Below are 14020 nucleotides of genomic sequence, written 5' to 3' on the forward strand. Positions count from 1 at the left end.
CCTGTCCTACCACCCCTGAGCTGTGGTAGTTTATGGCTAGTTCTCTCTGCTTAGAGTTAGAACTCCTCCACGGGATACTGGTGACTGGAAAAAGACTGTATGCGCTCTTTCTGGCCAACTCTTCTCTACTTCAGGGGGAAGACCTGGATGTCCCAAAGCCTTCTGTTTTTGCAATAGCAGGGGGAAACATTGACAGCCACCCCAGAGAAGAGGAGCCTCACTCCATATCTAGTACATTCAGATTACCTGGGCCATGGTCTGGTCCGTAGTATAAAAATGTAAGAGTACCCAGACCCTGAATAGCTTCCTAGCTCTAGAACCAGAACTAGTTAAATTACTGACAATGACAATAGGACTTCACTGCTGACCACTATAAAAAAGAATTTGGTTGGAAAAGACCTTTAAGATAATCAAATCCAACTGAAAACCTAACACTGCCAAGTCCAACTGAAATCCTAACGCTGCCAAGTCCACCACAAAAGGCTGAGAAACCTCGGTGTGTTTAGCCTGGAGAAGAGAAAACTGAGAGGGGATATTATCAATGCTTATAAATACCTAAGGGGCAGGTGTCGAGAGGATGGGGCCAGACTCTCTTCAGTGGTGCTCAGCAACAGGACAAGGGGCAATGGGCATGAACTGGAACACAGGAAGTTCCATCTGAAGATGAGGAAAAACTTCTTGACTTTTTTTCACCTGCTCTAGGTAAACCTGCTTTGGCAGGGGATTGGACTCGATGATCTCCAGAGGTCCCTTGCAACCCCGACCATTCTGTGATTCTGTGAATAGAAATCCTTTTCTAGAGGGCCTTTATAAGGGCCAGCAGTATGCAGCTCTTCCTATAGAGGTTACAGAAGGAGGCTGTGCAGTGTAGAAGCCAACAGTAGCAAGCAAATAACTTCTATTAGTGCACTGAGATTTTTTAGGTAGTTTTTACCTTATATCACTGTTCTGGCATGGTTGCTATTAAACACACGTTATAAAATAGGGGTAAATACCATGTTTGGGTTTATTGGTACCAAGTAATTTGAGCTCCTGGCATACTTGCAGCCATCATATGATCCACCTGTTTATGCAAGGAGATGGTGACTCATTGCAACCAAAATAAAAACTGTCCCAGGAAGATTTTCTTCTCTTGATCTATAATTATTGATGGAAAGATGCAACTTGGTAATAGCATGTAGCAGTATCTTAAGCAGATCTGTACTGTATGATGTTGGTCAAATATGTTTTGAAAACAGGATCGTAAAGTTCTGTGTTCATTGCTTCCTATTTATTCTTAGGGAAATGCTCTAGTTTAAAAGAAGTGGGGATTTTTATTGCTAATTCTGTCAACCAGGTTTTGGGAGTTCACAAGAATAAGTGCCCCATTTTGGCTTTGCAGAGGAAACAAGTGAAAAACAATCGCAGTTTGTTCTTGTCAACAGGTAGAAATCTGAATGCAGACACAGCTGAGACTATAGAGTAAGACAATACTGGAGTCTTATTCTTTGCTCTCAATATGAGGCCACAGGAAGAATGGTGTGAAAAAAAGCCAGCAAACCTTTATATCCCTTAGTCCCAGATCAGTATGATTTTGGCTGGATCCTTGTGCCAGTCATCTAGAATGTCAGCAAGGTCATGAGAGCAACCAAAGTCAAGCAGCAAGTTGGAATTTTGAAGTGATCCAAAGCAGAATCAAATGTGTGACCTGAGACTGCTTTTCTCCTTTCCTAAGGGCTTGCCCCAGGCAGTGAATGGATTGGGATGGTATTACCACAATTTTAAAAGAGACTACAGAAAAGCAGCTGAACACTGGTTAATTGCTGAAGAACTGGGAAATCCAGATGCATCGTACAACCTTGGTGTCCTTTATTTAGATGGGATTTACCCTGGAGTACCTGGTAGAAATCAAGTGAGTAAATATTTAGTAGTACTATTTCTTACATTAGGGCCCAGTTTAGAAGGTTTTTCTTCATTCTTGAGACTGCTGTGTCCACTCTGAGTCTGATTTTTGATACCTTTTGTCACAAAGAAGAGTGTTACTGGCTAGTTAGTCAGATTGCTGAAAGAGAACGAGAGAGAGAGAGAGAGAGAGATGTTACTCAAATATCTCAGTCATGCTTAATGTGCATGTGTTTGTGTTGCTTTAATTTAGAAACAAAGCAGGTGCAGTTTAGCTCCAGGGACTGCCTCTACTTTCTTCCTTCCAGTGACACCAGTCAGGATAGTGTGCGCTCTCACATCGTGTGATCCTTTCGGTTTCTCTCAGTTTTGGATTGGAGAGGATATAGGGAAAGCATACTTTCTGAGAGATGAAAGCAGCAGAACCTTGTCCCTGAGCTTGTAATCAGCTATGCTACATTCGCATAGCTTCAGTGAACCTCAGAACAGCAATAAAACACCTTCGAGCTAGAGTTCCAGATGTAACTGTTTAATACAGTCTTGATAAACTGCACTATTTTTATTTTCTGTGATGTGGTCCATTTATTTAATTTTGCACATGTCGGTGAGAAAAGTTATTTTCCTCTAATAGGAAGGATCTACTTTGGTTATATTTCTTTTAATTAACTTTGCAAAAAATGCTCTGTGTAAGTAGTTCACGTCCGACAGCACAAACGTAGGCTGTAAGAAATGCAAGCAGACCTTGTGTGTGGAGCTAAAAGATGTTTCCAGTGTGGCCTTTGAGTTCTGAAATCTAGATATACTCCAGACTGTGAGCATTTCTGCTGCCACAGCAGCGGTGCTCACCAACACATGCATTTTATAAACATGTTCTGTTTCTGCAAGGACACATTTCAGAGTGGACTGATTGTAAGAGAACACTTAAATGTGCCCAGGTTTCTTTATCCACCAGAGCCATGGGAAAGAAGTACTTTGTAATGGCTGTCACAGATACTCTGAAGTCCATGCTTAATCACAGGAAACATCTATCAATGGTTAAAAATTTCCTGAAATAAATTACTTCAGGCTGTATGGTGCTTTTCTTTACATTACAGATTACTGTTTCTGAGTGTAAAACATGGAGAGTCACACAGCCTCACACAGCCCTCCAGCTTCTCCAGCCCTGGCCCTGACTACTCAGCCTGTGTTATCTTTTACGAGCCAGTTTCAGGGGCTTGAGCCCTACGTCTGTGCACTGCTGGACATAGTGAGCATTGCCACTGCTCCCCAGCCTTCACTTAAGCATTGCCAGTGCAAAAGTCCTGTTATGTCTCACTTCTCCAGGATCCCTTATCCATCTCCGTACCAGTGAATAACTAATTTTGCTTTTGTCAATGCAGACTGGACTTGTATGCTACAAGATGTTAGTTACATATTTAGATACTTTTCTATTTGGCTTTTAATGTATTACCAGACTTTGTGTTTTTAAAAACCCTTTTCCAGCCTAAACTATTAAAAAAGTTAGAAGAAAGGAATTCAGTTCTCCTAAGTACATTAAAAGAAGTTAAACTGGCTTGCCCTCATTAGCCAATTGCCTCTCTTAATTCACTTGATGATATGAGTCCCAGGAAAAAAACCTCAATAAATGTTAATAATGCAGAGTTGCTAATTGTGTCTTGTTTCTTCATAGACAGTTGCTGCACGCTACTTCTATAAAGCTGCCCAAGGAGGACATATAGAAGGGACTTTACGGTGTTCTCTGTACTACATCACAGGAAATATGGAGGACTTCCCTCGGGATCCAGAAAAAGCTGTGATGTAAGGAGTGAAACTATTTGTTATGGAAGAATGTTTTTCTGGTGGGATTATTTTGATTATTGGTGATTTTTTTTAAGTCTGTAGTGTAAGCATATTGTACTTCATAGTGCTTACCTCCTTGACAAAAGGTTCTTCTGCAGTAAAGTTTGATTAACACAAATATGTGTATTATTTAAATGATCAGTAGATTTTGAGAGATGCTGAGTACTTTTAGTACTTTTTTTTCTGGAACAACTCAGAGAGGTTGTATCTAACAAAGCAATGACTGTGAAATCCCATAGTTTGCCTTATGGAAGAAGTCAGAAGGTGATCCAATATCCTTCTGTGTCCTTTGAGTCAATGTGAGTTGGGATAACTTTATTGGAGCACAGCTGTTCCTTTCTTATTGTTTGCTCTTTTCTACAGCTGGGCAAAACACATTGCAGAGAAGAACGGCTACTTAGGTCACGTCATCAGAAAAGCTCTCAATGCTTATCTGGAACTTTCATGGTATGTTTGTTCTTTTCTCTTAAAGTTCATTTTCTATTATTTTAACTTACTTCATAGCATGATAAAATAACTAATATTGGGCCATCACCTCAAAAAAAACCCCACAAATAGCAGCACCACTGAAATCAGTAGAAAAGCACCCATTGACATAAAAGGGAGGAGTTGACCTGAAGCATAATTCAACTGTTCTGACAGAATCAAGTGAGAAAGAGGGAGTTTGTAGAGTGAAATAGTGTTGTATCTGCTCTCTGTGATTTTCATCCCATAGTGCTGTAGCATGCAGTGCGCGCTGGATTAGCCAGAGGAACACCTTTCACTTCTAATATTCTTTCTATTCCAAAAACCACACTTTGCCTTTTCTCTTCTGTGTAATTCCATGTCATGAAAGCTCAGGCTACTAGATTAGATTTGTTCTTTTTCTGTATGTAGTTAATATTATCTTTTCTGTAAAGTATAATAGGACGCCACAATATCCAGTGAGCCAACCAAGGGGTTTCAAAATAACCTCCAGGTTAATGCTCCATTTTTGCAGCAACCTATAGGCATAAGCATGAGGTGCTGTACATGCAGGCACCAGACTGTCATACATGCTTAAGAAAATGGCTTGTTTAGTCCTGCAGCCTTCTTCTGCTAGTACTTAGTTAGTGCTTCAGGCTTAGGAGATCTGCAGGAATCTGTCAGTGGACTCTATTGGAGTAACCCATTCCTAGAAAAAATTTATTCAATCCGTTACAGACATTTCCCCTGAGACTTGACCTCACTTTTCAACACTGAAAGACTCTCAGTTCATATTTTTATAGCAATGTTCTGATGCACAAGCCTGTGACTCTACCCTGCTCGCTCTGCATACAGTTGCCTGAAAGTCCTGTGCACGTGACAGGTAGAGAGAGCATTGAGATCCCAGGAGGTCTGTTCTGAACAGCTAGCAGGAAGAATCTGCTGGAGTCCCACCTGAGGTGCCAGTACTGGGAGTGTATGGATACTCACTTATAAATACAGGTCCTAGTCATCTCTGGTTTTAGGAGTGTGTTAATGTTGAAATCTTTGCTTCTGAATACTTCTTTGTGTATGTTGCACACGTGTAAATTGTTAAACTGCCAAGCAGGCCAAGTAGTGCATGTTCCTCAGTCACTGGTATTAGCTGCCACGTGTTCTACACACCTGTTGGTCATGGTAGTTTGATCTTCAGAGACTGATTTAAAGGCCTTAAATGTAGCTTCTTTTCTGAATTGCCCTTTGAGACTTAAGGATCAGAAGAACAAACTTCCCAGCTTAGGTATCCTGAATTCCTTCTGTGGTACCAGGTGTCCATTGTCCCAGATGTTTTTACAGAGCAAGCACAGGAAAGAATTTGTAGCCATGCAGAAGCAGTTGCAAAATAGGAGGTTACACCTGCTAATTCTGTATGGATGACTGCTTTCACAATTTCATTTAAAGTTTCTTTGCTTAAGCACCTACTCTTGAAGTCAAATGCGTATTTAACCATATTTCCTTCCAGTTAAACAAACCATTGAACTCTGACACTTGCCATGGTTTTAGCTTTGTGTTGTGGAGAAAATTACTAGAAGCATGACTCTTTAATAAGAAGCTTTAGCAGGAAAAAAGCACACCCAGTGTTTCTTAAATCTTGCACTTTTGAAACCAAACATATTATTTTAAAGACTTCCTCTTAATTTTGAATACTTGGTCTTTATAATATTGAGGAGATGAGTGACAGAGAACATGAAAGAGATGGTCCCCTCTGGAATCATGAGCAGTGCTGTACCACTGTACTGCAATGCTGAATTGCTATACTGCAAATGTGGAATTAGCTTTTATGACTTGCCTTACAGTCAGTGAGTGTCTAGAGTCCGTTGAGGGACTGAGGCTCTTATTTTATTCACACATTCAGATATAATGAGAGACACTTACTGTTCCAAAAATCCCATAGTATAGAAGGACAAGACAAACAAGTCATAGAAATAAAAGGGTAAAGCATATCAAAGAAGTACTCAGATGAATGTTTGACAGATATACACACAGCTAAGTTAACCGTGGGGTTTTTTTAAGTGGAGGAGGTAAGAGTCTTTCAAGAATGTTTTATCTGAAACATTTAACTAGATAATTGGGCTTGATATCAATTCAGCTTTATAATCAGTCTTGCACTTAGAGTAAATGCAGACTGGAGCCAATCTAACTTCAATGCAAGAGAGTACCCTGCAGATTCTTGAGATCCAGCATGGCTTGTTACACCAAGCATTGCCAGTAGATGTAGCCGTTGCATGCATTTGCCAGCCTCTTGCTTTTCAACCTTATACCAAAATTTTGCTCTTAAGTGATTTTATAAATTTATTTAGTGGGGGTTTTTTCACTATAGTAAAATGTATGTTATTTTTGTTAGGTTTTTTACTAATTTATTTTACCTAACATTAGGCATGAAGCTCTGCTGCATTATGTTTTAGCGGCTGAAACTGGGATTGAAGTGTCACAGTCAAATTTAGCACACATCTGTGAAGAAAGACCAGTAAGTAAATGTATTCACAATGCATTATCCTAAAAGGAACACTTGTTAGTAATAATGTGATCCTCATCTCTTGTCTGTGATATGAATAGATCAATTATTTTCTTTCCAGGACCTAGCAAGGAAATATCTAGCAACTGATTGTGTTTGGAGATACTATAATTTCTCTGTTTCTCAAGTCAATGCACCATCATTTGGTATGTATAAGGAATTATTTCTGAATTTTAATTTTACCTTTTTTCAATTTAAAGACCTACATTTGTTACAATTTCTATATGAGTGACAAAGTTAAGAAAAGAGTAATCCCTGCTTTTTAGTGTTTTGATAGGAATATCAGAGAGAACAAAGTTATTTTTAGTGTTGTGTTTCAGCACAGCTTTTCTGAGAATTTCCTTTTCCTGGCAAAAAATGGATAAAATTTTAATAAAATACAAAAAAAACCCAAAAAAAAACCAACCCTAAGCCCTGAGAAGAGGCTTCATATTTAGGAGCCTGAACATTTGACTCAAGGTTTAAGAAAGAAAGATAGCAGTAGACTTTAGGAGTTCATGCTGTTTAGTTTATCAAAGAGGAAATCCAAAAGCAAATATACTTCCATATCATAATTGAGTCATGAGAAACTAATGAAGACTAAAGGATTCCTTATCTAATTTATGATGAGTTTTTCTGTTAGGGTACAGAGTTTATCAACATTGGCATGGCTTACCTTGGGGAACTAAAGGATTCTCTGTTGGGTGGGGGGAAAAAAGTTTATTTACATATAAAATACATTCCTCCAGCCTTAAATTTTACTGTATCTGTGACTTTAGTGACTAAGTCATTTTGGTGCCTTTGAAAGAGCTATACAACGTTTGAAAACATTGGTCTAATTGTCTCACAAAGAGGTGTAAGTGCTTTGTAACAAACACATGGAAAAGTGAAGTGTAAAAATAATTCAAGCTATTAATTTAAATACACAGCAGTGTGGAAACTGAGTACCACGTTGATACAGCCTGATGCCACAGGAGCTGACAAACCCAGTTAGCTTTTGTGAGGAGTTTGTAGACACCTTAGCAAGATGCAGTTTGGGAGATCCACTGGTACAATCTTACATTAGAGAAGCTTCTGAAGGTCAGACTCATGGGGTGAGACTGTGATTCCATTCAAGGAAAGGAGAGAAGACTTCCTGGGTTCAACAAGGGAAGGATTTTATTACTTTATTTCTTCTTCACATGGGTAACATAAGGGGAGTTTTATCTCAGACCCCTCTCTGCAGTACTGCAGGATTGAATCCCCAGTTGTACGGCCTGGGAATGAGAGTCTAACCCTGGCAGAGAGATTTCCAGGGCTATGTTATTGGTGCAACACAGGGTGACCTCAGGGCCACTGCCTACTGCAGGAGTGCTCTCTGGGCCAGGGCTGGAATGATGCAGTTGATGTGGTTGAGGGGAACTCTCTTCTTGATGATTCACTATAGCATTCAAGGCCTTCCACTCTGCATCTTTGCCAGCCCATCCACATAGGCTTTCTGCCTTTGCTGTTGGGTCGTGACGGACTTGCTTCCTGGAAGAACCCTGCTATAGTCCACTGTAAAAACAGGTGGGATTTCTGGGCAGCTGCCACAGACAGGTGCACAAGGCAAGGTGTAGAAGTGTTACAAACCATTTGGGGAAAGTTGAGGTTAGATAAGCGTAGACATGGTCATGGAAGTTTTTAAACTCTTTATCTTAGATGAGTGCGATGTCATGCTTGCTCCTGTCTGGGTCAGTGCCTGCTCTGTTGGCGCATTTCATTACTGTGCAATATCACGGAAAAGATACTTGTAAAATATTTGTTTGGCATTGCTTCCTTCTAGACCAGGAAAATTCTATACCTACCATTGTCCTGGGTCAGGTTGGATTTGAAACTAATGAAATTATTGTCAGCAAAGTTTTGAAACTTTTGGGGTGGGTTCAGCCACCATAGTGACAGGTACAGAACAAACACTTAGACAGCATGTTTTTAAATCTCATCAAGTTAATAGGGCTAACCTGAATAGTAAGGCTACAGGTAGCCCAAAGACAGATTCAGCAAGTAAAGAAGGAATGCAGTATAAAGTCTCTAAGTCTCAGTTTTTGTAAAAGTAGCAATATCATTCACTAAATTCATTAGAAAGAAACCATGACAAATTTTGTCCAGGATAAATATTTTTGGTGGACAGACTGATGCAAAGTAGCCAAAGAGGCAATCAGAGAGAGTAGCCTTTTTTCAAAATGATGCTTTAAATATAATTACTATTAACTTCTCCATCACATTAATAATTGGTTAATTCTCTTTCTACAAATACTCTAAATGATCTGCTACTGATTTCTCCCGCAGCTTATTTGAAGATGGGCGATTTCTACTACTATGGTTACCAGAACCAGTCTAAAGACCTTGAGCTCTCAATGCGGATGTATGCACAGGCTGCCTTAGAGGGAGATTCACAGGTGGGTCTGCAGTTGGAATGTGTTTATAAAACATCAGAGTTTAGAACAATCTGAGGATTTATCTGAGATTGGTTATTCTGCTTGGCTACATCTGCACCAAAGAAACCTGCTAGAATAAGTTATAATTATTTCAAAATACCTAGTGAGTCAGTAGTTGCTGTTTCATGACAATAGAAGGTAAAGCTCGCATAGATGGACAGTCCTAGAATTGGGCTGTTTTGAAAGCTAGAGGTGAATGGCCTGGTTCAGTGCTACCTTACCTTGGCACAACTGATTCTGTTGTGACCTTGGTATTTTTGCTACTGCAAGAGGAAGAATTAATAGACTGCTGGACTGTATTCCAGTCCTATCCTCTGCTCTTTTAGGATATAAACAAGATGACTGGCCCATTTCCCTTGGTATATTGTGTGAATCCTAGGGGGAATTTTGTTCAGTCCGACAACAAAGGCTTCATCTTAAAGTGCTTTATAATGAAAAGATACACCACATCACATTACCAAAGACATGCAGTGTTTCAGCACCGAGTTTCCTGTCCTCAGACCTTCCTGAAGTGTCCTGGGTACAATACTCTGTTCTCCCTGACCCTATGACAATGCCCCCAGACAGTATCTTGTATGTGAATTTATTAGAGGTAGCATAGTTGGGTTCTGTCTTGAGGATACTGAGACAAAACATTACTGCTGAAGTAGCAAAGGAAAGAAGAGATGCATGAACGTTTACTTTAAATTATAAAAGCCAAACTGATGGGAAATCCTGTAATACATCTCATGTGTGTTCATCTTCATGGCTCTGAAGAGACATAGGGTTGCCTAAGACTTGTCCAAGAAGGTAAAACTGTAAGATTAAGGACTTAAATTGTCTGGAGGAAATTTCTACTCTGAATTTCACTGTTCAGATTGCTGTTCATCTATAGAACTAGGTGGAGGGGAATCAAACAGTAACAGGACAGGAATCCTTTTCTGTTTTCAGTGTATATTTCCCTGGTAGATAAAAGATTACAGTTTAATACTGTGGCTGTGTTTACAGAGCAACTAAAAGTGAGAAAACTCAGATCTTTTTCCAAATGGTTTCTAAGAAAACAGTGTTACAACAGATGAATGCTAATTCCTTTACATTTTCAGTATTTACCTGGCTATAGGGTTAGGAGAGAAGGTTCTCATTATTATTCAGTGAAGATCACATTATACTAAATTAATTTTTAGAAGACAGTTATAATTATTTAGATACCTGATGCTTACACTAGACCTTAAATATACATATGAAAAATTAATGGTTAAAAAGTGTGTATGCTTCTTTATTGTTAGGGTTTCTTTAATTTGGCCCTTGTCATAGAAGAGGGCAACTCCATACCTTCCTACATTCTGGATTACTTGGAAATTGATCAGGCATTGCATTCTAGTAATGTGTCACTTCTTCAGGAACTTTATTACAGGTGGGTCTTTTTTCCCTTTAATCAGCATCTTCTGTTTTTCCATGTGAGTAGCATTTACTTTGGGGAACAGCAACTCCTGTAATTATTAACTTTGTTCACTTGTATGATTTAAGGCAGGTTAAGGTCAACATGCTTGAAATGTGTAAATTACCTAAGTGTATGTCAGTTTATGCCTGTTAAAGGGACCTGATTATATGTGGTTACTTGAAATAGCAGGAGCTGGATTTAATGATCCAGGAGGTCTTTTCCAATTTGATACATTTAAGTTCTTAAGTTAGGTACTAACAATTTGTATACAATCCAAAACAATCTTTTAATGATAAATATAGTATAATTTAATACAGAACTTAAAAGTATGTAACTGGGATAATAGCAGTCCTTCCTATTTATTCTGCAAAGATACTCCAGCCTGGCACAGATGTCATGGCACAGAATATTAGATTTGTGAGAAGGTTACAGGACTGAACTGCCTGTGCTAGCACTGTTCATGCACAAACCACCTAGAGAGCTCTGGTTCCAGTACAGAACTTCAGTTTCCTTTACCTGGGTAAAGCAACATGTGTTGGAAAGCACAGTGGGAATGGGAAGCTTGCACAGTGTTTGGGGAATTTGTGTAATTGCCTTTCAGATATTTAAAGAAGGAGAAGCTAACAGTTAATACATGAGGCTGTGAACCAAGAATGAGTGGTTTATCTGCTGTTTTGCTACTGAGTGCTGTGTGACCCAAAAAAAGTGGAGATGGTATCAACATTAAAACCTAATTTGTCAATTCACCAACAATCTGCTGAAATTGTTCTTCACTGCAGTTAGCCTGAACTTGTACCCTAAATTACCTCCACTCCACATGAAATTACCAGTCAGGTAAATAGGGCTTCTGGACCAGCTGGTCCATCTGGGATTGGAAGCTTGAGCCTGAATTCTGCCTTCACTTGGGCTGAATCCATCTGCTTTGCAGTGAGAGTAACCCCAGAGTTGACAGCACTGAGGGGTTTTTCCATCATCATACTCTTTTGTCCAGAAGTGCATGTACTTTATATATATATATATATATAAAATACATAAATCCTATGTAATTTTATATATAAATTACATGTATCTTTATATAAAAATGTTGTATGTCTCTCTATATATATACTCCCCACCTCCACTCACCCCTCCATCCTCAGCCTGGTAGAAAATAATCAATTGTAGTTTAAAATAGGTTCCTGTGATTCAGCTGCCTAAACTCTCCTAGTAGGTGAAGTCCTAACTGATGGAACTGAGGAAGCCACTCAGCTAACCCCACTACAGACACCTCATAGCTAGTCAGCTAAAGCACTCTTCAAGCTCTGACTGCACTGTGTAGTACTCCATTGTCTCTAAAGGGTTTTTAGGCACCAGCATCCTACATCAGCAACTAAATTTTTTACATCTGATCTTAAATCAAGTCCTCCTGCTGTTGACTCACGTTAGTTAGAACAAAGCATCTTGGGTACAACCTTGTACTGTGACTGTTTGGCAAGGGTAGCCTGGATGCTTAGACCCATTGTTGACTAATAAGAAAATTAAAAAATACACTTCAGGGTAAGGTGTTCTGTGATTAGTGAGGTTAATCTGGTATTTCTGTGAATTTTTACTTTGCCATCTGTGACATAGTGATGATATCATCTGCTAGTTTTTCTGGGTTACTGAGGTTGCTGCAAATCCACTTGAGATTCCCAGATGACAGATGCCACAAAATTGTAGACAAGGACTAATTAGTTGTTCTTATCTTCTTGTTGTAGGTGTTGGAATAATAGTAACCAAGAGTCTATTAGTCCGTGCTCATTAGCATTGCTTTATTTTCACATAAGAGTTTTCTGGAACAGTATTTTACAATCCACTCTGGTAAGTATTCCTTCTTTGGTACATGCACAACTCATTTGGAGCACTACCTTGGCTTTGCACTGCTCTAATTATGTTTTTAAAATTACTGTCACAGATCTACTTCGTGGGAACCTTTCTTTTATCGATTCTGGTTGCATTTGCAGTGCAGTATTTTCAGTCTTTATCTGGTAAGTATTTGTCATAGTAAAACTGAAGAAAGAGGAGTGATCTTTTTATTTCAGTAAAAACTTCAAAAAATAAAAGCAGGAATTCTATATTTGGTAGTGGTACCTCTGAACAGCAGCTTCTTTGACACACAAGTCATTTTTTTAATCATTGGAAAGGGGTGGATGAAGTGAGGCAGAGGTTTAAACCTGTCAGTGTCTGGAGAATTTCCCTTGATAAAGGAGATTCTTAATAAAAACATTAACTGCACGAGATTATGACTGGAAATAAGAGATTATTTCCCATCTCTCAACATGCAGTAGTGTTAGAGTAATTCAATTTGATTTCATATGTTGTCTCTGCAATATGCCATGAGACTGTATTCCCTGTTTCATATGACTGGATCCATTCAGATACAAGGAGGGAGAAAAAATAAAAGTAAAGTTCAGAGAGCTGGTACATTGGAGTGACTCAGGAGGAGGCAGTTCAGCCTCTTCAGACCAGTAACAGAATGAGTAAATACATTGTCAGTACTTGCAGACTCCTCGTGTCCTCAACTAGAAAGGTTTGCTGTATGTTCTCTTTCCTGATGGGAGAATATTAAGGGACAGAGAACCAAAGGCCAGACCTCAGTCTCTTAAAACTCTTACTGTATTGAAAGAGGAATCTGAGAGAAAACCACATTGCTCAGAAAAGGGGGGAAAAAACCCCTCTTATCACATGCAAAAATAATGAGTCTTCATTTAAAAAGCATTGCCAGCTTCAACCAAGTGTTTCACTTCAAATTGCAAGACAGGATCTTGATTGCAAAGTTGTGAAATTAATATTACCAGTTAGGAAAATAATTGCTTCCTCTAAATACATTTTCTCATGTTGTGGTTTAACCCCAGTAGGCAGCTTAAGCCTATGTCAGAAAATACTGTTTTCTGACGTACTTCTGTAATAAAATACAGAAAAAATTACTTTCCACATTGGCAACCTACACCTCTAGGGAATAGTATTTAAAAAAATAAATAAGAAAATATTATTTTAATTTATAATTCCTAGACAGCATTGAAGCCATGTAGCTGTGAATAACATGCTGACTATGGAAATAGTTCTGAAACCCTGCTTTCTTTTCGTGCTGGCTATAATTTATGTAACTTGAGAATCATACTACATCTGTACAAAGTATATAGTTAAAGTTACAGATATTCTTCTTTCAATATTTCCTAACCTTTGAACATTATTTTTATATGTGATTTTATATCACATAATATTTAAATATTGATAAACAGACTTCCTAGACACAGTGGCATCTTTTTAAATAATATCTTTTGACATTTTTCTGAAGCCCATAATTCCCCTGGAACAAGATCAGACCCATCATCAGATGAACCTTCTTCCTCAGGGAACAGCACCGAGGATGGTACCAGACTAGTGCAGCAAGATGAATCTTCTTTTTCAAACAATTTAGCACAGCAG

General features: G+C 38.8%; 1 protein-coding gene across 1 annotated transcript in view; it reads left to right on the forward strand.

The window, feature by feature from the left end:
• SEL1L3 (SEL1L family member 3) overlaps positions 1-14020 on the forward strand; it is a gene marked incomplete at its 5' end in the record, with an annotated part of 29235 nt that overhangs the window by 6706 nt on the left and 8509 nt on the right. The window contains 10 exons of the mRNA XM_029087161.1: positions 1715-1891; positions 3551-3678; positions 4084-4167; positions 6580-6670; positions 6780-6864; positions 9005-9114; positions 10419-10546; positions 12310-12412; positions 12507-12579; positions 13890-14011. Coding sequence (XP_028942994.1) covers positions 1715-1891; positions 3551-3678; positions 4084-4167; positions 6580-6670; positions 6780-6864; positions 9005-9114; positions 10419-10546; positions 12310-12412; positions 12507-12579; positions 13890-14011 — 1101 coding nt within the window. The remainder of the gene's footprint in view (positions 1-1714; positions 1892-3550; positions 3679-4083; positions 4168-6579; positions 6671-6779; positions 6865-9004; positions 9115-10418; positions 10547-12309; positions 12413-12506; positions 12580-13889; positions 14012-14020) is intronic.

This window comes from Antrostomus carolinensis, unplaced genomic scaffold (genome assembly GCF_000700745.2).
Source record: "Antrostomus carolinensis isolate BGI_N321 unplaced genomic scaffold, ASM70074v2 scaffold2861, whole genome shotgun sequence".
In the NCBI taxonomy this organism is placed as follows: domain Eukaryota; kingdom Metazoa; phylum Chordata; class Aves; order Caprimulgiformes; family Caprimulgidae; genus Antrostomus; species Antrostomus carolinensis.